Below are 23227 nucleotides of genomic sequence, written 5' to 3'. Positions count from 1 at the left end.
CAAATCCCCCCGGGGCTGGCAGCTCCCGGTGCCAGGCTCCTCTTTAATAATGACACCACAGCCAGGCTGGCACAGATGGCAGGAAAGCCACAGCCCTGCTGCTGGCACTGCCCGGGGAGGCTCTGGGGACAGCAGTGACCCACACTGTCCCTCCCTGAGGACACCCACGGCTGCCCCAGCAGTGGCACAGGGTCACTCTGTCCCCAGCCCTGGCAGGAGGGGAGGCTGGACCTGTTCTCCCACTCCTGGGATGCTCCAGCACGAGGCCACCCTGGCCTTGTCCCTGTCCCTGTGTCCAGCCTGCCCGGGGACACTGCAGCAGCACCATCACCAGATTTATTTCTCCAAGCTCAGATCCAATCCAAACTCTGGATTTCTCCCAATGTCACCCTCAGCTCTGTCCCCACACTACAAACTGGGTTTGTCCCTCGTTCTTCTCCCCAAATCAGCCAGTTTGGCCAAGGACAAGAGGAGCAGCCCAGTGGTGGGGTCTCACCGTGGGTTTCTCCCAGCACCTGTGGATGCCATGGTCTCACTTCTCCTGTTTTAAGAAATTCTGTGAGGGTAGAGTCTGTATTTCCCCCAAATTTTACAATCCCTGTTCTTTCTGGGGGTAATGATGGCAAAAAAGTGAGCCACTCCAGATTTCACGTGTGGTGAAATATTGTGTTTTAAAATGTGCATGTTGCATTTTAAAATAATGTGCATGTTGCATTTTAAAATGTGCATGTGGTATTTTAAAATGTGCACATTGTATTTTAAAAATGGCCAGTGAACCAAAACTCTCTGGATTAAATTCTGTCAGATTTGGGCACTTGTGCTGGATCACTCTCCATGACCCCACAGCTGCATCAGCACCCTGATCTTTATTTAAGCTTTATTTAAGGGCAGACACCAAAGAACATCCCTGCAGCCACACCAAGGAGCTGGATTTGGGCTGGGAACAGGGACCTCAAACCAACCAACCAACCAACCAAAAAAAAAAAAAAAATCCCAATTTCTTCCCAGATTCCTAGGAAAACAACCATCAACAGCACAAGGCTCCTTCCCTGAGCAATTAATTAACAGAGCTCATTAATTCTGACCAGGTGTGAGACAAATAGACACGGTGCAAAAGAACCACCTTGTTGGTTTTTAAGGCTGCCACTAGAAAAAAGACTCTGATTACAAAAATCATTTGCAGGCAAGCACAGGAGAAGCAGCAGGTTTCTCTGTCAGGCTGACTTTTGGGAGCTCTGCCAAAGAGATTTGTGAAACAAAGTTGAAATATATATTTTTTTAATCTGTATCCAAAGTGGGTCTGTAATTTCATCTAGAAACGACAAATACGCCACGGAAATGACAAATGGTTCATAAATCCTGCAAAGATCCTCCCAGAAGTGCAGGGTTATGGCAGAGGACTTCAGCTGCCTGCACAGAAGGACATTTGCAGCCAGCTGAAGTCAGGACTTATTCCTGAACCCTCCAAAATTTGCTGTTAATATATCGAGTTTATATATCTACACACACAAATACACACAGAGAGAAAGACTTTTTTATTATGTGTATATATAAAATATATACTAGATGGAAAGGCCCTCCAATTATAAATGCATAACCACAAGCTGGAGATAATTTGGCATTATTTCCTGTTTAAAAATGAGTATTTTTTTATAAAAATGAGTCAGGTTCTGACTCCCTGCACAGAACCCAGCTGGGATTGGGAGTGAGGGCAGCTTTCCTCCAGCTCTGCCAGGGCACTTCCATTCTTTTTCCTCCCATTCTTTTTCCATTTCTTCGAGGGTGTGTTTTATACTAACACAGGTTTTTTAACTCGTGAAGAAAATGCAGCAGAATCCAAGCTGGAAATTCTGCTTTTTCAACTCTTGGAAAGCAGGGAAAGCATTTCTGATTCCCAGCTCTACCCTTTAAAAGCCCTGGGAAGAGAGGCCAGCAGGAGGAAGGCCGAGGCACAGCTCCCTGGAGCTCCCCAGCAGCTGCTACAATCATTTTGCAAGGTAGATTTTGCTAGAAAATGCACTTTAAGCGTGCCTGTGCACAAACAGGTGCTGCCAGCACAGGCACAACCCTCCCCCAACAAAAAAAAAAAAAAAAAAAAAAACAAAAAAACAACGCACCAAAAAAAACCAAAAAAAATCCACAACTTTAAAAAATGTAAACCCAGTGATTCCATCAGGTCTCTACAACTTTGCTCTCTCTGCAAAGCTCAGGCAACTTTGGTCGTGTTGGAGTTGGCAAATGCCAGCAGGACCCCCCCGTGCAGAGACCCTGGAGCCCATTCCCTTGGCCAGGAAAGACAGGGATTGAGTCAGAAACCTCCTAAACAGAGCCAGGGGTCAGCAGGAATGCCTGGGGAAGCTCAGGGAATGGTCTGGGCAGGGTCAGGGAGCAGCCACGGGGTGCAGGTACCTGGGGGAGTGGTGGTGCTTGGCCCAGCTGGGCTGGCAGGGGCTGGGCAGGAGGAGCTGCCCCCTTCTCCTACAACAAAATGCAGGTTTTCTTGTCCTTGAAAGGGTTCTCAGAGGCTGGAATTCCCATGAGCAGAGGGTCCTTCTTGGCGTGCTCCTCACAGTACAGCATGAGGTCTGCCGAGGCTTTGGACACCTGCAGGACAGGGAGGGGGAAAATCAGCATCAAATGGGGTTTTCCCATGGAAATGGGGCCAAAATGCTGAGGGCTGGGAGGGAACTGAGTGGGGTGGGAGATGGATTCATCCTCCAGGGCTCTCTGTCTGCTGCTTTGTTCCACAGGGGATGAAGGAAAGAAGGGAGCCCGCTGTTCTTTGGGGGTGGTTGTGACACCAGGCAAAGGCTCAACGAACAGGAGGGGCTTCAAAATCATTCCAGAGGAATTTTTGTCTCTCCTGGAGTGACAGGAAAAGGGGGAACAGCTCCCCACTGCCAGAGGGCAGGGCTGGGTGGGATACTGAGCCACAAGAAGAGGATTTCTTAGGATTTGTTGAGCTTTGAGAGGTGGAAACGCTGAGCTGTGGGTGCACAAACCACACACACACTGTTATCTCACTGTGCTGCAGCTGGGAGGGAAAAAACAAGGCAAAGGAAGGGGCAGGAGGCTGTGGCCTCACCTTTATCCTCTCGATGGAGGCTTCTATCCTGAGCTGCTGCACGGTCCTGCGGGCCTGGGCGATGTTGTTGGTGGTGGTGGCTGTTTTGCCAGACATTTTCAGTGGAGCAGGGAAGTTCTGCTGGGAAAGACAAGGGGCTGTTATTCCTGAAGGCAGCACAGCACCCTGAACTGCTTTTAGGCAGAGGCATCTCCACTGCACGCTGCAAAAAGTGATGTTTAAAAATTATTCTTGTTATATCCAATCAGCTCAAGAACAACTCTGGAAGTTAAACAGGCTCCTAATAAAAGCATGGAGCTGCTGTGCAGGTTTCTGAGCCTGTGGCACAGCTTTGGCCACTTATCCCCTCATGTGAAGCTTCCTCTGGGATTCCAGGGATCTCAGAATGTGTTGGAAAGCCACAAATTCCCTGTGAGCTGCACCAAGGAAGGGGACGAGGTCCTGAGCCTACCAGAGAGTGAAAACAAAGAGAGAATCACAGAATATTGAGGTGGGAAAAGTTCTCTGAGATCATGGAGCCCAACCATTCCCTAACATGGCCAAGGCCAGCACTGCCCCATGTCCCCAAATGCCACATGCACAGGGATTTTAAATCCCTGCAGGGATGGGGACTCAGCACTGCCCTGGGCAGCTGTGCCAGAGCTGGAAAACCTTTCTGGGGAGGAATTATAACCCTGGCACAGGCTGATCTCAGCTGATTCTCTACCCAGGCAGGCTCAGCCCCAAGTGTCTAAGGCCAGGCTGGGGCAGCCCGGGACAGGGGAAGGTGTCCCTGCCCATGGTAGGGGTGGCACTGAATGGGTTTTAAGTTCTCTCCCAACCAAACCAGTCAGTGATCCCAAAATAATTCGGGTCTGAGGGAATCCAGAGAGTTCAGCCCAGCCCAGCCCCGTGTCCCAGCCTGCAGCAGGCCTCAGCACAGCTCCAGGAGGATGAGTGCCCCGTGGAGCTGTGTCTGAATGGCTCTGCAGTGAGCCCAGCCCAAGGCAGCTCCCTGACCTTTCTGAGCAGCTCCTGCAGGGTTCAGGTTTCTCTCACCCAGCCTGGCAGCAGGGCTCTTTTCCAGTTGGTGCTGGGGCCAGCCCAGCAAGCAGGAACAGCATTTTCCTGCTCTCTGTCCTTGTTTTGAGGGGACATTGCCTGGAAAAGCTTTGGGCAGGGCAGGAAATGCCTGCCCAGACACAGGAGGAGGGACATTCACTCCTCGTATTTGGCGTCTCTAAAGAAATGATTTCCTACAGTAAATAGCAAGAGAATCCTCCTGCAGATCCATGGATGCTCCAGGCCTTGTCCCACCTGGCCTTGGACATTTCCAGGGATCCAGGGGCAGCCACAGCTTCTCTGGAAATTCCATCCCAGCCCCTCATCACCCTCCCAGCCAGGAATTCTTGCCCAATCTCCCATCCACTCCTGCCCTCTGGCACTGGGAAGCCATCCCCTGTGTCCTGTCCCTCCAGGCCTTGTCCCCAGCCCCTCTCCAGCTCTCCTGGAGCTCCTTCAGATGAAAAATGAATCTTCCAAGCAGGAAACTCCACACCAGGCACTGCCAGAGCTGCTGGATTCAATAGGGGCTCTGCCCATGTGCAGTTCCAAACCCACCATCTCTGGGATAACAAGGAGCTGTTTCATGTGGACACAGAAGCAGAGATCCACCACAAACTGGGCCCAAATTCCCAGTCCAGGCCCTGCAGTTTTCCCTTACAATAATCAAAAACTGCAGTGTGAAAAACCCAGGGCAAAGCAATTTATTTTTGTCCAGTAATGAATGCAGCTCTGAGAGGACTCTGAGAGTCTAGGAGTTCCTGATTCCTGTAATTTTAGTACCTTTCTTTTTTAAGGTTTAAAAAGTTGCAAAATTAAAAGATAAACCTCTATAAGATAATAGATAAATTAAGGATTATCCTCTCATTTAACTGGGAAAAGGCCATGCTCAGCCTTGCCTGCCCCAGCCTCAAACCCCCTTTTGCCACTGGAGCTGTTTGATTCTCTGGATCCCTTCCCACCCTACATGGATTGACCTCCTTAGGAAAGTTCCAGGGCTTATTTTCTCAGCTGCTTCGCTTTGTTAATAAATGAGATGTTTGGAAAAAAACAAACCAAAACAAAACAACCCAAACCATAAGATTTGAAAATCCAATCGCTGCATTTGCCCATCTCAAAACAAACACGAGCTTTAATAGGCCCTCCTAAGATTACTAAATCTCTTCTGCAGGGAGATTTACAACAACTAGGTCAGCTCCCAATAAATCTGTTTTCCTTCCCAGTTGCTGGCAATGGATCCGAGCTGCTGCAGCCACGGGATTTCTCACAGGGCACCCTGGACTGCACAAAACTCCCCAGATTTAAACTGGAGGTGTCAGAATTCTGCACAACTTGGAGGTTCAGACGCCTGGGCAGGGTTTTGTGGGGTAGGAGGATGTGCCAGGAGAAGAAGTTGTTCCCTGAAGAAACGACCTCTCGGTCGGAGAGGGCACGGCTCTGATTTCTAGGAAATGATCCCTGGTGCTCAGCAGGCAGCCCTGAGCCAAAAGGAGCCCTGAGAACCTCCCTCATCCCAACACTTTCCCTTCAGGATCTTTCATGTCCCAGCACTCCCAGTCACAGCTCCTCCTTCTGTGCTAAATGCACCAAAAATGAATTTTCAAGTTTTTTCTATTCACCACCTAAACCAGAACATGCTTGGTGCTCCAGGCCAGGTTGGACACTGGGGCTTGGAGCCACCTGGAACAGTGGAAGGTGTCCCTGCCTGGGACAGGGGTGGAACTGGATGGGCTTTGAGGTATTTTCCAGCCCAAACCATTCTGGGATTTTCTGCTGTGATCTCCAAGCAGAAGGGGGTTCCCTGTGGTGACAACCTCAGTGTGATAAAGCTGAGCAGAGGCTCACAGGACCCACAGGGTGGTGGTGACAGAGATTCCCAAACCCCAGAGCAGCTGCAGGCACGGCTGCAACCTTCACTTGGGTCTGACTCACAGCCTAAAACGAGACAAAAGGGTCAGGCCATGGCAGGGACACTCCCACTGTCCCAGGCTGCTCCAAACCCTGTCCAGCCTGGCCTTGGACACTTCCAGGGATCCAGGGGCAGCCAGAGCTGCTCTGGGCAACCTTCAGGGCCTCCCACCCTCCCAGGGAAGAATTTCTTTCTCATTTACCCACTGAAAACTGAGGTCTTCAAAGGAGGATTCCCAAAGCTGCTCTTTGCCAGGGAAAAACAAAAAAACCCCATACTTCCAGTGCACTTCCTGCAGCCACACACTTGCACTTTTTTTTTTTCTTTCTTGAAACACCTGCAAACAGGTGGAGCTGCCCCTCTTCCACCAAAAAAAAAAGCCCTATTTTTCCAGGCCTTGCCCTATTTCTTTCCTCAGGCTTTAGGTAAGGAGGTTGCCATGCAGCAGATCCCCAGATCCGCCTGGGCTGGCTGCCAAACTCCAGCTCCAGTGGGATAATTAAACTCTGGACTGTCTTATTTACTCTCTTAGATCCAGGACTTGTGAAGCATCTGCCCAGTGAAAGGTAATTAAATCAGCGCTGCTAAAGCAGGGCTGGGAATCTGCTGGAAATCCCAGCAGCTCTGCCTGGAACACAGCTCCCAGTTTGCTCCAGCTGTGCAAAACCAGCTCACACTGGAGCAGCAAAGCCTGGCTGGCAGCAGGATAAAGGCTCAAAGGTGGCTTGTAACTGTTTCTTTGGAAATAAAGCAGATTTTGAGGTGAATAACTCAAAACTTGGATCATACAGAGCGGGTTGGGCAAAGCACAGACCAACAGCAGCAGCTACAAGTGTAACAAACACCCTGCCAGCCCCTGGTTTGCCAGCTCCTGGTTTTCCAGGGCTGGCAGCAGGGATCTAAAGTTACAGCTCATCAGCAAATGCAGCTTTCAAAGGGCTCTCCTTTTCCAGAGCCATTGGAGCCCTGCTGTGGAGGATGGAGCAGGGAAGTGGAGAGGTCTCTGTACCAAACTCGCCAAGGAAACTGTAGGAAAAAGACATGGGGTGTTCCCAAAATTCCCACCGACCCTGTTCCCCATGGTTTGGGTGCCCTGCACACCCTGCAGTGCCATGGGAAGGGAAGGAGCACCCCAGGGAGACACTGCTGCTGCAGGGAATTGATGCTGGAGCAGCTCCAGCCAGGAAATGTTTGGCTGCTGCTGCCTGATAAACCAGAAACAATCACTGTTGGAATCCTGGAAATTTAGAATTTGAGGTTTTAAATAATTCCACCATGGGAATTATCCCACTTTTCTTAAAAAGCACAGGAACAGGGGGGAAAAGAGGAAAACAAGCATCTGGACAAGTTCAGAGCTGCTGCTGCCAGCTCATTCCCACTCCTGAGCTCGGGTTAAAGGTTTCAGTAATTCCACCACAAGTGCTGCAGGTTTCCAAGTGATGCCATTCCCAGCCCTGCCAATTCTCTGGTGTTTGCTGGGAGAGTTTTAAGCTGGGTCTGGTTTGTCACCACCACTAACACAGGCTCTGATTGCAGCTTCACAGCCCTGCCTGCAAAACCATTCTCCTCCCTCCTCCCTTTCACCACGCTGCCTTCAGCTGGGACCCTGCAAAAAAATTTGGGACTAACACCAGCAAATCCCAAATCCAGCTCCTCTTCTCAGAGACACTCCCCAGAGCTCACAGGAATGAAAAGAATAAAAAATGTTGCTTCTGAAAACGCAGGGATTTTCTGGGCAGGAAGGTGATGGGAGAAAGAAGAGGGGCTGCACGGGGTGACACCAATCTGAGGTGTCACTTATGGAGAAGAGGGAAAAAGAGCCACAGTGGCCCTTGGAGGGGTGGCACAAGCAGGGGGTGATGCCAGAGCCTGGGCTGACCCCCATGGGATGAGGTTTCCTTGGATTTTGGGGGTGTTCTGCACGTGCTGCTTTCCCAGGAGCTCTGTGGGACAGCCAGACCCGGCGGCTGGTTGGGACTTGAATGCTGGAGCTTGGTTTTCCTACAGGGCACCCTTGGGAGCTCGGGAGCAGGTTTGTCATGACTTGCAGAACCTGAAAATGCTCCCAGTCCAAGCCAGGAGGCCACTGCTGGCAATAAAGGTGGGGGCAGGAATAAACAACTCACTTCTGAGGGTGCATGGAAGCACAGCCAGCTACAGCAACAGACAAAACAATTCCACACAAGCACCACAAATCTCTGGAATTGTGATATTCCTTCATTTTGAATTTTGTTTTTTTTAGGCCTCCAATGGAAGGATCTGTTGGAGGGATCTCAGTGTGTCTGGCTTTCAAGTGCTGCAGAGGATTTGGAGGGCTGATGTGTCCCCCCCAGATCCTGCACAGCCCAGAGCACAGCACAGGGTGACCCACAGGAGGGCTGGCAGAGGCACAGAGCCCCTGAGAGCAGCAGCAGGTGGGAGAAAGGAGCAGCCAAGGGATGCCTCTGCCCACCTGAAACCCCCATGGCCCTCGGGGGTGCTGCGTATCCCCCAACACCAACAGGCCTTGAAGCAGGTGCCTTGCTCTGGCATGCCAAAGAATTTTGGAAAAGACTTGGGGAAGCCTGGATGCTTACTGAGAGTGGAAAAGGAGTGGGAAGGGCTGGTGTGGAGAGGGAGCAGCCCTGAGCTGTCCCCAGAGCCCTGCGTGTCCCCACAGCACCTGTGGGCACGCTGCCATTCCCATCCCCACCTCCAAAGCAAACAGTGGCCGGCTCTCCCCCGCTGCTCCCCAGGCACCAGGGCCCCGCTGTGCCGCCTGTCACCTTCAGCAGGGAGCGCTGGAACGAGATGTGACACATCAGGCACGTCCCACACCGCTCCTGCTCCAACCGGTTGTCCTGCCGGGAGAAGGAGGAAGGAGATTCCAGCCCCACAGCCTCATCCCGGCCGGGCAGAGCTGCTCCCAGCTCCGGCCATGTGGCCAGCCTGGTTTTTCCAGCCCGAAGGGAAAGGCCAGGGCTCTGCTGCTTCAGTGCGGGGCCGTGCTGACACCCAGTGGAAAAAACCGGAGCTGGAATCTTTTCCTTCTGCTGAGCTGTCGAAGAAGATGGGAAATGAAGCAGGAAAACCCCGGGGTCTTGCCCCCAGGCAGCAAACTGAGCTAAAGGAAAAGTAAAGTAAGGGATTGGAGATGGTTTATGGTCGTTTCTCTTTTTTATGGAGCTTTGGTCCCATCCCTAGAAAGGTCCAAGGGCAGGATGGGGCAGCCTGGGACAGTGGGAGGTGTCCCTGCCCAGGGCAGGGGTGGCACTGGATGGGATTGAAGGTCCCTCCCAAGCCCAACCATTCTGGAATTTCCCGATCCTTATTCCCTAGACAACGAGCAGAGAGACAAGTGGTGCAATATTCTCCAGATTTCCAGGAGCACCTCGAGCCCCTCCTGCACTTTTCAGGCTGAACACAACATCCACAGTGCCAGGAAAACTTCCCAGGGAAAACGGGATCATCCACGACCTCCCTGCTCCCATCACAGGAACCTGTGGCCAGGAGAAGGATTTTTCCACACCTACCCCAAACCAAACTGTGTACAGCAGCTCCCTGGTTCCTGGCAGGTGAGAAGGGCTGGATTTTAAACAGGACTGGATTTTAAACAGGACTGGATTTTTAAACAAGACTGGATTTTAAACAGGACAGGGTTTTTAAACAGGACTCAGGTGAGATTTACAGTCGTGACCCAAATATTTTATATTCGCCAGAAAAAGTTTGGGTTTGGTGAAAAGAAAGCAAGATCCTCCTCAGACAAGATCCTCCCCCAAGAATCACAGTCTGGAGAAGGAAAGCTGGGCCATGTGACAGCTGCAGGACTTGCAGGAGTTTTGGGGACAATGGGGATGCTCTGGGATGCACCACAGCTGAAAGGACCAGGGGAGCTCAGGCAGCTCAGATTTCAAACCCAATTTTCCAGCAGAAAAGGCCCAACTCTGCTCCAATCCCCCTCCTGGAGGAGGAGGTTCAGTAGCCAGGGCTGGATAAGAAATGGGAATTCTGGCAGATACACCTGGGTGTGCACAGGGCACCTGTCAGTGCAAACAGAGAATAAAAGCCCCTTAAAGTACACAACATCCATTTGTGATGTTTCCTCCTTCAGAGATTTTACACTTGAGAGTAGTAGGAGAGATCCTACACTAAAGAGCTTTTTTTTTTATTATAAATAATCCTGCCAGCGTCTTAATTGGGGATTAAAATCCTTAATGATATGAAATGAAAGGAAACAGACAACTCCTACAAGATCTTCAGTAGGACTTGGTGTTCTGGGTGTTTAATTAAGGCTGTGTTCCTTCATAACCTCCACTTCATAAGTTATTCCAGCACCATCCTGCTGATCAAACCTGGGCTGCAGCTCCCTTTGATTTTCAAAGTCAGCCTCCACTGTGGGATTCTGTCAAACCCAATACTGAGAGAGGAGCAGTGGAAAAACCTGCTTTTGTTTTCCTCCACATTTCCTCCGACTTCACTTTTTCTATCTTCAACACACACAAAGAAAGCGACTTTTAGATCAAGGTTGCTTTGAAAAACATCTGAGCAGTGTTATTTTAAAGACATTCAGCCTGAAGTCACTGGAAAAGGCAATGAACTGCAGGGTAAATTCTCCACTGAAGGTCCCTGCTCCTCCCCACAGGGCTCTTTTCCACCGGGAAAGAGGGTGGGAAAAAAAAAAAAAAACAACCAACAAAGAAAACCTACAAAGAGACATTTGCAAAGAGCCTTTCAGCTGGATGAAACTCGGGCTGTAAAGCAGGAGAGGGCTGTGCAGAAAGCTCCAGCCTGGCAGTCACGGGATGCAGCCTGGCCCCAGGTTATGTGACCTTCAGCAGATTCTTTGTCTGCCACAGATAAAGCCGAGGACGCCGGCGGGAGATGCTCTGGGGAGAGCTCAGCTCCAAGAACTGGGAAGGTGGGAAGGGTTTCACCACCTCCTTGGCTGCAGGAATTTATCAAAGTGCCTGTTGTTTTTTTTTTTTAAGGATGGGGAGAACAAAGAAAAATTTGCTTTTCTTTTTGATGGTCAAACAAAATACATGTAAGCACAACAAAGACAGAAATGATGAAGATTTGCGGGCTGGTCCTTCCTAATCAGGGGAAGAAACTTAATTTCTGTGGGAAAAGCAGGTTTTTCTGCCTCCCTAAATTCAACCCAAAAGCAGTCAGGCAGTTAAAAGAATGAGGTGAAAAGTGGCAGCAATCCTGCCAAGGACTTTATATTTGCTCTGCTCCAGAATAAAATTAAATCACCAAGGTTTTGGGACCTGTTGTGCTGCTTTGTGTTTTGCATGAAAGAAAAGAACCAGAGTGGACTGGAAACTCACCTACATAGGCAGACTTGCTCCCTGTCCAGCTTGCCTTGATTTTATCGGTGAAATGATCCTGAAACAAAAATAAAATAAAAATTATAAGGATTTCACAGTGCAAGAATGCCAAAGCTGGAGGTGGGGGGGGTTGGAACTTGTGGTTTGATGCTAATCACAAAAACAATATTTTGAGATTGGAAGATCTACCTCGAGCTTGGAGCAGCTTGGGACAGTGAAAGGCGTCCCTGCCCATGGCAGGGGGTGGGACTGGATGGGATTTAAGTTCCCTTCCAACCCAGACCACTCCAGGATTAGTTTGTGCCTGGAGACTCAGAGCTGTCAGCCTCCAGTGATGTGTCCTCACAGCTGGGTTTAAATCACTGCCTAAACAAATCTGAGAGCTCACATTGCCTATGGAGGCCTTCCACACCCAGAAAGAAACTTGGTGATTTTACCAGTCCTCATATCCTGGAGCCCCTTTAGGGCCTGGAAGGGCTCTGAGCTCTCCCTGGAGCCTTCTCCTCTCCAGGTGAGCACCCCCAGCTCTGAAAACCATCAGGGGATGGGAATTCCGTGAGAGCTGGAGCAGGGAGTGTATTTACAAGGAAAATCATCTTTCCTTTCATTCTCCTGCCTGTGCTGCTGCCGGGAGCCAAAGGGCTGCACAATCACTGCAGTTCACACACACGTGTGCAAATAGAGCTGTCAGGTTCTAACAGCTCATAATCCACCAGGGACTGGCAATTCCTGTGTCACCCTTCCCTGGAATTCCCACTGCAGGTTCCCAGCCCTGCAGACACCCCCAGTGTGGAGCTGGGATCAGAGGCACTGGGTATTTCCTGAGCTGGCACAGCCAGGGCATGGCCGGATCCGGGATTGCCACTGACACCCTCTGGAATGGATCCAAGCTCCAGTCACCAAGGGCTGCAGGAGCTCTGGCACCCAGCCCTGGAGCTGCTCCATGGCCATGGGCCTGGAGAAGCCACAGCCATCCCCTGCTGGAGCCCTGGGCACTGGGAATTCCAGCCTTTCTGTGCTCAGAGGCACTGACCCCCAGCAAACACTGCACTGACCTGAGCCCGTGGAAAAGGCTCCAAAATTGAGTGACAGCCCTGGGACTGTGGGTGTGGGGTTAAATAGAAGTGTGTGACAGCACAGGGTGGGAAACTCAGAGTTTAAGGGTTTAGAATACAGTAATATAGATATAAAGCAAGATGGAGGATTTAGGGCAGAGGCTGAGTCTTCCTTTTTCACCTTCTCCTCCATGGGTCTGGGTGGGGTTTTGTAATTGGGTAGAAAAATCCACATTGTGGGCCAGGGGTGGCTGGTTACTGGATTAAAAGTAAAAACAATTTAGGTTTCATTTCTTAATTGGACAATTAGTCCTTAAAAGGCCCTGTAGGGAGAGAGAGATAAGGCTCCATTTTGTTAGCTCAAAGTGCTGGAGAGCTCATGGCTTGTGAGACTTTAATGTAGACAAGGATTATTAAACATCTGAGTTCAAACAAGAAATACGGTCTCGAGCATTTAATCCCAGCTCTGGCAAAAAGAAGATAAAATGTGACAATCCCCTTCCCTCATTCCCAGGGAACAAGGAGGGAAAAACCCACCTGAAATTCCCAAGGGATGGTCCTGAGCAAGGCAGAGGAGGCAGCACTTGCATTATTCCCGTTATAATCACAGCCCACTTCCTGTGCTGGAAACGGGATCACACTTTTAATAAGTGCTGCTCAAATCATTGTGTGGAGGAGGAAAATAAATTGTGTTAAGGACAGTTTGCCTTGCCACAGTCCTTGTCCCTGTGCCAGGCTTGTCCTGTCCACATCCAGCAAGGAAACCAAAATAAATAAATGTGACACGTAACCTCCTCCATGGACGTGCGGCCGCTGCACAAAATCAAAGTTTGAGTGGAAAAGCTGCTGCTCTGCTTATCTGTGCAATATCCCAACCTGCTCACACCCCCTGGAAATCGTCAGGGAACAATAAGGAAAAATTTTAAATTGACTTGTGCATCCTGAGGGGGATGAAAACACAGTCAAAACAACCACGGAGCACAGGGAATGGTTTGGGCTGGGAGAGACCTTCAGGGACACCAGGCAGTCCAACCCCATCTTTAATACATCTGATCAGTAATTCTGGCTCCTGGAGCCGCCTTCCACCCCAGAGCCACGCTGATATTGCTGCCTAATCAAAGCTCCTATCAAACCAGCCATAAAAACCCACAAACCCAGCATTGCTGGCATAGTTTGAGGCTGGTGTAATGCACCCCCTGCAAAAGCCTCCACTCAGAGGCCAGGCCACGCTCAGGAAGGAATAAATCAGGGAAGGGCACGTGGGCTGAGGAAATTCCACAGCTGGATGGGTCCCAGTCCCTCTGGTCAAGGCTGGCAGCACCAGCCAGGTCCTCCTGCACTGCAGGAGTTCCAGTTCCAGCTGGAGCATCCCTGCTTTGCAAAAGGAATCCCCTGCAAGTTTTACAGCAACATGAACCAGATTCAGCTGGGACAAGGATGGTCCCTCTCCCCTAAAAGTTCAGGGACACTTTCTGCTTATCCCAGCTCCAAGTTTAGACCAACAAACTCTGCCTTTGGGAGGGGGCTGGAAGCTACAAACAGAGCTGAAAATGTAATTTGGGATCTGCTCGAAATTATTCACAACAAACACAGAATCATAGACTGGTTTGGGTTGGGAGTTCACCTCATCACACCTCCTCTGCCATGGCAAGGACACCTTCCCCTGTCCCAGGCTGCTCCAAACCCTTTCCAGCCTGGCTCTGGACACTTCCAGGGATCCAGGGGCAGCCACACCTGCTCTGGGAATTCTTGTACCAGGGCCTCCCCACCCTCACAGGGAGGAATTTATCCCTAATATCTCATCCAAACCTGCCTTATTTTGCTCTTTCTATGATAACCACTAGCTCCTGACGTTTCCCTGGTTCAGGCAGCAAGGGCTGGGTCCCAAGGCAACCCCTTGGCCTTCTCTTGGAAACTGGGAAGGAGAATTTTCTCTCCTCAGCTTAAAACCCCAGAAAACCTTCTGGTTATGTGCTCTGGGGGAGGTTGGGCACAAGGAAAACTCTCATTTAGATGGGAAAACCAGACAAAATCTCCCCTGTGTGCCGCACAGGGAAAGGTTCTGGAGAGCAAAGGGTGATGGTACAGAGCAGCTGAGCACAGCCTGGGAATGCAGGCTGGGAATTCAGCAGGCTGCTCCCTTCCCAGCAGGACTGAGATGGGCTTTTCCACCTCCAAACATCCCAGAGAGCCACGCTGGAGGAGAACAGCCCACGCAGAGAGCCAGGGCTCCGAGCTGGTGATACGTCAGAGCGGGGCAGGAAGGTTTGGATCACACATCCCAAAGCGAAGTGTGCCAAAAAATCACCTGTCCCTGCACAGGAAAGACACGGGAGAAGGGATAAAGGGGGTAAACAAAGCAGGGAGAAGGGCTGGGTCCTGCCTGAGCTGAGCTGAGTGTTTAGACAAGGAGCAGATCCCAGCGGCCACGTCCTGCCGGCCTCAGCTGCTGCAGTACAAATAATCCTCACAACACACTCCTTTCCCTTTCCCTCCTCCCTCTGGAACTCCATCACATGCCAAGACGCTGATACGGACACAGGAAGCTGAATATAAACACATTGCCTGTTTTACCAAATATTCAAAGGAACACAACTAAAAATACTCAGCTGCTGGTGTCCAGGAACATCCCAAAGTTGTGATCCACCCCCAGCCTGGGGCTCCAGGAGTGAGAGAGCTGGGATTTGGGGTACACTGAGCCCCAGGCTTCAGCTTTCATAGAATCCAAACTGGTTTGGGTTGGGAAGGGACCTTAAAGATGATCTTGTTCTGCTCCGCTGCCATGGCAGGGACACCTTCCACTGTCCCAGGCTGCTCCAAGCCTCAATGTCCAACCCTGGGCACTGCCAGGGATCCAGGGGCAGCCACAGCTGCCCTGTGCCAGGGCCTGCCCAACCTCCCAGCCAGGAATTCCTTCCCAATCTCCCACCCATTCCTGCCCTCTGTAAGTGGGCAGCCACTCCCTGTGTCCAGTCTCTCCATCCCTTGTCCAAAGTCTGTCTCCATCTTTCCTGCAGCACCTTCAGGTCCTGCAAGGCCACAACGAGGTCACCCCAAAGCTTCTCCTCTCCAGGTGAGCAATCCCAGCTCTCCCAACCTTTCCTCTTGATTATCCTGGAGCCTCCTCTGGATTCCCTCCAACAGCTCCAGCTCCTTCCTCTCCTGGGGGCCCCAGAGCTGGAGGCAGCTCTGCAGGGGTGTCACCAGAAGGTCCAGGAGTGGATCCTCTCCAGGGACACCTGGCTGGAAGGGGTTCAGCAGCTCCACAGTAAGGAATGCCACATGGCCTGGGAATGCTGGATCCCCCAGAGCCACGAGTCTCTCCAGGGGATGGATGTACCCCCACTGCTCCCCCCACCTTCCTGCTTCTCCCTAAAATCCCACGGAGAATCCCACCATAACCCAGTCACCCTGAGGACTTCTGTCACAGCCTCTGCTCTTTCTCATCAATCCTTGCAAAATACAGAATGGAAGCTCCTTGCTCGTGTCATCACTGTTGTCTCACCCTTCCAAATTCCCCCCAGGTTATTCCTGAGAGCAGAGGTGATGTGGGTCCAAGAGCTCCCAACACTGAATGCAGAGTGAACACGGGTTTGGAAAAACCAGCTGTGTAATATTGCAAAATTCACCGAATAGCTGCACAGTTCCAGCAGGGCAGGAATCCCAAGAGTCACCAAACATCTGCAGCTCCCATTTCCCAAGAAAAAGTGAGTCCGTGACGACTTTCAAGAACTGAGGGTGTTCCATCCCAACGAATGGAGTTTCACTCCAATCTCTGCCCCTGCACAGGGATATTTATTTCTGTGCCAAGACACAGGAGCCAGCAGCCTTCCCCCATTCCCATGGTTTGTGTAAGCCCAGATGGAGTTGCAGCAGCTCAATCCTCCCTGGAATACGGCTCCATGGCTGGGCCAAGGTTCTGGTGGTGTTTCCCTTGATAACCATAAACCTTTGGAAATGATTCCCTCCGCCCCCGGCAGTGATCTCTGCTCCGGCAAAGGGGACAAAGGGAAAGGGCAGAGGGTGAGGATTTATGGGGCTGCACCACGGATTTCTGCAGCAAGATGGGTTTGCTTTCGCAACACAGCACAGTCAGAGAGGGATACACAGGGATTTGGGAAGCTGTGTCCAGGGAAGGAGCACGTTCCCACCCCACAGAGCTCATGAGTTCAGCATCTTCCACTCAGCATTCCAGTAACTCTTGCAGGGATGGTGGAGCCACAGAAAAAGGAGGGAGAGGGACTTTTTAGACAGGCTGGGAGAGACAGGACACAGGGAATGGCATCCCAGTGCCCGAGGGCAGGGCTGGATGGGATTTTGGGCAGGAATTGTTCCCTGGCAGGGTGGGCAGGCCCTGGCACAGGGTGCCCAGAGCAGCTGTGGCTGTTCCTGGATTTCTGGAAGTATCCAAGGCCAGGCTGAACATTGGGGCTTGGAGCAGCCTGGGACACTAGAAGATGTCCCTGCCCATGGCAGGGGTGGCACTGGGTGGGATTTAAGGCCCCTTCCAACCCAAATCATTTGGGATTCCATAATTCTACTGCGTCACCCCAGGCTCTACTACAGAGAACTCAACATGGATCTGGTTCAAATACTCTGAGTCTTTTTAGCAAGAACCTAAAAACTTAAGAACTTTCCATACTTAAAAAGTTATCATATTGCCAAAGGAACATTATATTTGAAATAAAAAATATCTAAACCCTACAGCACAACTCAATAATTTGATTTAACACCAGCAAGGCATGAGAGGTCAGTTGTTCTGCTGCCTGGGAGCCCAAGGAACTCCTCCAGATTAACAGGAGAACTTCATCTTTCAAGGAAAAATCCTCCATCAGCTGGGTGATTATGGAATGAGCTCGCCCTCAGCATCAGAGCCCGTGCAGTGTTCCTCTCTGGAATTCATTGCTCCTTGATTAGAGATATCCCAAATGCCGTGGTGCATCCCACGCCGGGATGAAATACGGGATTGAGGAGTCATTAACTCCACACTAATCCCTCAATCTCATTTAGTGGCACTGAGCAGCACAAAATCCTGCCACTCACTATCCACTACTCACCCTTTACTCCCAGAACTGTATTTCCAAACCAATTTACACCCCAGACAAACACACACAAGTAAAGTGTCCCTCACCCTGTGGGTTCTAAGCCAATTAAAACACCGGGTAATCTCCTGGCAAATTGCTGGGAATTCCACTTGATGTGCCACGCTAATTAAATCATAAAATCACAAAATAGCCTGAGCTGGAAGGGACCCACAAGGATCATCGAGTTCAGCTGCTGGCCCAGCACAGGACAATCCCAAAATCTCACCCTGAGCTCTGGCAGCTTTGGGGCTGGGACCATTCCCTGGGGATCTGTTCAGTGCTCACCACACTACAGCAAGAACTTTTCCCAATATCCAACCTCAACGCCTCCTGACACAGCTCCAGCTCCTTCCTAAAAACACCAGGCTAAAATCACAATATACACCAAAAACTCTTCCCCCCTCGCCCCACCAAAAAAGTAAAGAATTGAAGTTACAATAGAAAATCTCAATTTAAAAGTTACTAAAGGAACTAAGAAGTTCCAGGAATTGGGCTCGATGATCCGTGTGCGTCCCTTCCAACTCAGGATGTTCTGCAATTCCACGATTCCAAGCAAACTTATTACTGCAACAGGGTGTGTAATCTCAGCACGAACACGAAACCTCCTGGAATAATGACGCTTGCCACTAATTAACCTCCTTCCCACACTCAGCCCACAACTCCCCGCACGTGGGAAACTTCCTCCGTCAAGCAGAGCTCCGTGAGGCCAAGGAAAAGCCATGGGCCGACGGCTGGGAAAAGGAAAATGGGGAAAATTGAAAGGATTTAGTTGAAAGTTGGGGTGGTCCCTGTGTAGTTGGAGCCGGCAGCTCTGGGTATCCATCGGAGCCATGGGGAAGGTCTGGAGGGAATGAGGCAGGAAGGAGTAGGAAAAGAAGGAAAAAAAAATCGCCTGTTTTAGAATTACTTTCGCCTAATTAACCAGATTATTTTTTACATAATTAAGCACATTTTGCCTCATTCCCGCGCCACACGCCACTTGTTGAACCACATCACAGCTGCGCGCTGCCTCCCGCCGGGAATCCTCCTCAACACGACAAAAAAATATCGGGGGAAAAAAAAACCAAAACCAAACCATAAAAAACCTCTCCAAGCCAACCCCAAAAGTAGCCAAGCACGGCTCGGGCCCGGCCCGCCCCGCCAGGCCCGGCAGCCAAAGGGGCCGGGCTGGCGCTTCCCGCTGCTCCCGCGGTACCGGGCGGGCTGTCCCGGGCGGCAGAGCTCGCTATCCCCGCTGGGAACCCCCCTGTCCCGCGATCCCGCGATCCCGGTACTCACCGAGCGCCGCTCCCGGTGTCTCCACGGGCGACCGGAGCGGGAGCTGAAGCCACGCCCACCGAGCTAAGCCCCGCCCCGTTTCTCTTCGGTCACGCCCACCCCGTCCAGGGCGGGGGCTAAGGGTGGGCGGGGCCATGGGGATGGTGGGCGGGGCCGCGTGGGTATCCCGAATCCATGCGGGATTCCGCGGTCAAATCCGGTTTGTCCTGTTCGGAAATGTGGATTTAGCCCTGCCCCGTGTGTTGGGGAAGGGGCTGAGCGAGAAAAGCGTGCGCCCGAGGGATGGGAGCACACGCGGGGATTCAGGGGTGATGGTGGTAGAGAATCCGGCGGGGTGGAGAGGTTGGAGCATCGATATCCTGGGAAACTTGGGAGTAGGGGTTGTGGCGGTCGCCGGGGAGGGGCAGATGCGGTATTTGCAAAGGCTTGTCTGCTGCCCGAACGGGCCCGGCGTGCCTCTGCTTGTGGGGCTTTGATCCTGGGATCACCTGGGAATACATTTGTCTCCAGAGGCAGAGGAGGGTGTGGATTAAAATTTAAATACGGGCTCCTGCCTGGGAGCTGCAGGAGGGAGAAGGCTTGGAAAATGAGGGTGTAGGGGCCCTGGCACAGATTATCCAGGGAAAATGTGGCTGCCCCTGGATCTCTGGAAGTGTCCGAGGCCAGGATGGACTCTGGGGCTTGGAGCAGCCTGGGACGGTGGAAGGTGTCCCTGCCCATGGCAAGGGGTGGAATGGGATGGGCTTTGAGGTCCCTCCCAAACCAGTCTGGGATTCTATGAAATGCCAGTAACACTGGGGAAGATCCAGCGCTCATCCGCATCACCACCTCTGGCGATGGAGAGCGCCAGGAAAACCGCTCCTTGCTCTTTTCCGTGGTTTGCCCAGTGCTGTCACAGGCGGCTTGTTGCTGTCCCTGGCGCTGCCAGGCTCGCCCGGCTCCAGCCTGTCTCCGCAGCAGCTTTTATGGGAGAGGAGATGGGATCACCCGTCTGCTCGGCTCCTCTTTATTGCCATTCCAGCCGGGAACACAGGGATGGCACAGGAGGACCTTATCCTGCCTGATACCGCAATGAAAAAAACAACCCCAAACAACTCGTTTAGGAAGACTGTTAAAAGAGAAGGAATTTCTCGTTCGATTTATAATTAAAGACACAGGAATCCGGTTTTTCCCAAGTGTGGCCACCAGCCAGGCGGGAAGCGTTGCCCTCTCGTGGGCTAAAGCAGCAGCTTCCCACCATTCAGTCCTAAGCGAGAGCTTAATTAGCCAGTGTTAATTAACTACCTGCGGCCTCACAGTGCAGCCCTCCCAGGCGAGCAGCCCCTGACCTGAGCTCGTCAGGGTTCCCTGGAGCTTGTCAGGGATTCCCAGGAGCTTTGCTGGGGCTCCTGCCCCATTCCAGCCAGTTTGCCACTGGGCACACACTGGGAGGGCACCCTGGGGCATGGACTGGGCACACTGGTTGCACTGGGGCTTGTGCTGTGCATACTGGGAACACTGGAGCATGCAGTGGACACACTGGGGAAGGCACACTGGTTTGAACTTTGTATTTTCTCTATTAAACATTCATTTCCTTTCCACTAGGGGCGGGATAAAGACAGCAAGAGGAGATCTCTTGTTTTCCCTTCCTTTTGTTCCCTCCCAGACATTCATCCAGTGGATGTCTCACCTTTGTCTGAAGGCAGGACCGAATTCTTTGGATCCTGGTGATACAAGCACGCGTTTCCCTTTCTCCTACAAAGAGAAATATATATGTAAATTATGATGGTGATGATGACGACGATTATAGCTGTTGTTATTATTATTAGTGTGTAGCAATAGCCTAGATCAGGGCACTCACTCTTAGATATTGGGAAGGAATTCTTCCCTCTCAGGGTCTGGCACAGGGTGCCCAGAGAGGTTGGGGCTGCCCCTGGATCCTTGGAAGTGTCCCAGGCCAGGCTGAATGGGGCTTGGAGCAGCTGGGACAGTGGAAGGTGTCCCTGCCCATGGGAGGGATGGCACTGGGTGGGCTTTGATATCCCTAAATAACCCACATATAGCCCAAGATAACTTTGATATTCCTTTCGTAACCCAAGCCAGTCTGGAGGTGAGATACTGGGAGGGACTCAGAGCAGGACTTGGAGCAGTATCCAGGATGGAATCCTGTCCCCCAGCACCATTTATCTCTGTGAACTCTCGTTATTTCCTGTATAAGGAGGTTCAGAGTTCAGCCAAGGGCTGCCTGCAGTCCACAGCCTGGGAGGTTTTGCAGCAGCTCTGCTCTCAGGGTGCACTTTGGTCAGAGAAAGCAAAGGCAGATTTCTTCTGCCTATTTGACAGTGCTGCTGCTTCCCACCTTGAATGCTCTGTATCCCAGAGGAGGTGGGGGATTCACTCAATGAGCTTGGGGGACTTTCCCAGAAGGATCATGGAAATCTCTGATGCTGGAGAAAATGAGCCACATCACTCCCAGCCCAAATGATCCTGGCAGGGGCCAGGCAGAGCAGAAATGCTCAATTCTTGGACAAAATTTTGGTGATTTTGGACAAAATCACCAAAATTATACCACATTCCTCCTCAAAATCCAGTGAGTTTTCCCTAGGATCTGTGCAGAACAGGAATTTTGACTTGCTTTCCCCAGCACCTTTGCAGAATGGGAATTTTGACTTAGTGGCTTTGCTGAGCTGGTACTTAACCAGAAATGCACAGAAAAACAATCCTGAAATCAGCTGAGAGCAGGCAGGGGCTCACCCCTGATTAAAGGCTGGTGCAGGGTGGAGGTCAGTCATTGTCCTGTCTTTCAGGAAGAGGGGAGCTCCCAGCAGTCCTGGGATTATCCCTGGGCGTGAAGTCCAGAGTGACAGTCACAGAAAGGGACTTCATAAACGAAGCAGACAGCTGTGCACAGCCAGCAGCCAAGGAAGGCTTTCTCTGGAGCAGAAGAGTAATCGAATTCCGCGTGGGAGAACCGGAGGTGCAGGAGACGGCACAATGTGATTTCCAGGCCAGACATCCCTCATCATTGCTCCTCTCTGCAGGGCCACAGCCTGGGCCTGTCACCGTGTGTCTGGCCAGGAGCAGCTCCTGCTCTCCCCTCTCCATCCCTGCTACACCAACAGCTGCCATTCCCTCCTTCCCTCCCTCAAGTCACCAGAGAAGGAACAGGAAAAAGCAAACTCCTGTTGCTTTTGCCACCCTTGTCCCAAGGAACCAGCCTCAAAAATATGGTCTGAACCCTCCTGAAGCTTATTTTCCCTGATTATTTATCATGCATTCCCTCCACAAAGGAATCCCTTAAATCCCTGCCTCACTTAAATCCCCATCTCTGGGCTGCTGGACTCAGCTTTCCCTGGAAAACGCTGTCCAAAAGGAGAACGTGAGATAAATGGCTCCATTTTGGGTGTCCATCCTGGATACCCCCAGGAAGACCCTTGCTGAGGCTGTTTTGAGCAATCATTAATGCAACAAAAATTATTAAACACTCAACATCCTTGTGTTCTACATAACATGCACCAGCCACCCTTCAACATCATCTTTCTTGGGTGGAAAGACTTATTTTTCCACTAAAAATTAACCAAATGAATCAATGCCTGGAATTATGCCTGTGAGAATGAGTAATTTCTTACAGTTCATAGAAATATTTCCCTTTTTTGAGCCATAATCTGGCTCATTTTTCCAGATAATCACAAAGCCAGCCACTCTCCCCTAGTTCCAGCTTGGCCAGCTGGTAGAGCATCTGACTGCAGAAATAGCTAAAACAATCTGAGCACTAACATTCCCTTATTTATTAATTTTCTTCCCTATTTTTGGGTTTTATATTGTTGAAATGACATGTCAGGACTGCCCAGGGACAGACCTGTGTGCTGCAGCTCAGGTGTGCTCTTTCTCAGGGGCACAAGGAGTATATTCCATTGTTCCCTCACCTCCACATCAATCCCAGCAGGTCCATATGGACCTGTACAGGGCTGAACGTGGGTGCAGGCTGGGATCTGCTCCATCCCTGCTCAAGGGATGCTCCAAGCAGTCAGGAGGATGTGGGCAGCAGGATGTGGGCAGCCAGTGCTGGCAGAAGAAGCCTTTTCATCACTCCCATCCCAGATGAGACCTTGGTCTTGATCCAAAGACTCCATGTGATGGATGGGTTTTTCCCTCCAAGGAGGGATTTTCACTGCCTGGGTGTGAGCTGCTCATCCTTCACCCACGGGCAGCCTGAGGCAGATAATGGGATGCAGAGGTTGGAGGAAAACATGTAGGAACAAAGGAAAACCATAACGTAGGAGAGAAGAGTTTTCATATCTCCATCCTTAGCTATTTTTAGTCTGAAAGGCACAAATGCATCACTGAGCTATGAAAGGAAAGCTCCCTGCTGCTCTCCATGTCAGAGGCTTTGGAGCAGTGCTCTGCCTGCTTAAAAGGAGGTACCTGTGGGCACCTACATCCAGGTGTAGGAAAACCACTTCCCTTTAGCTGGAGGGGACATCACG

At 51.2% G+C, this 23227-nt stretch overlaps 1 protein-coding gene across 2 annotated transcripts; it reads right to left on the bottom strand.

Moving 5' to 3' along the window:
• Nucleotides 1-1512: 1512 nt before the first annotated feature.
• GNG12 (G protein subunit gamma 12) lies at nucleotides 1513-18854 on the bottom strand. Of its 2 annotated transcripts, none has more exons than XM_066325326.1 (4): nucleotides 18762-18854; nucleotides 11345-11402; nucleotides 3086-3205; nucleotides 1513-2604 (listed from the first exon to the last, which is right to left on the bottom strand). In XM_066325326.1, exons 3-4 carry the CDS (start codon nucleotides 3179-3181, stop codon nucleotides 2479-2481), a joined length of 222 nt encoding a protein of 73 aa, XP_066181423.1. In that variant the 5' UTR covers nucleotides 3182-3205; nucleotides 11345-11402; nucleotides 18762-18854; the 3' UTR covers nucleotides 1513-2478. The 2 variants fall into 2 exon arrangements, with proteins under 2 accessions (XP_066181423.1, XP_066181424.1); XM_066325327.1 differs by having other exon boundaries at nucleotides 3086-3202.
• Nucleotides 18855-23227: the final 4373 nt, after the last annotated feature.

Source organism: Sylvia atricapilla, chromosome 9 (genome assembly GCF_009819655.1).
Source record: "Sylvia atricapilla isolate bSylAtr1 chromosome 9, bSylAtr1.pri, whole genome shotgun sequence".
NCBI classification, from domain to species: Eukaryota; Metazoa; Chordata; class Aves; order Passeriformes; family Sylviidae; genus Sylvia; species Sylvia atricapilla.
This window is presented reverse-complemented; position numbering and strand designations above follow the sequence as displayed.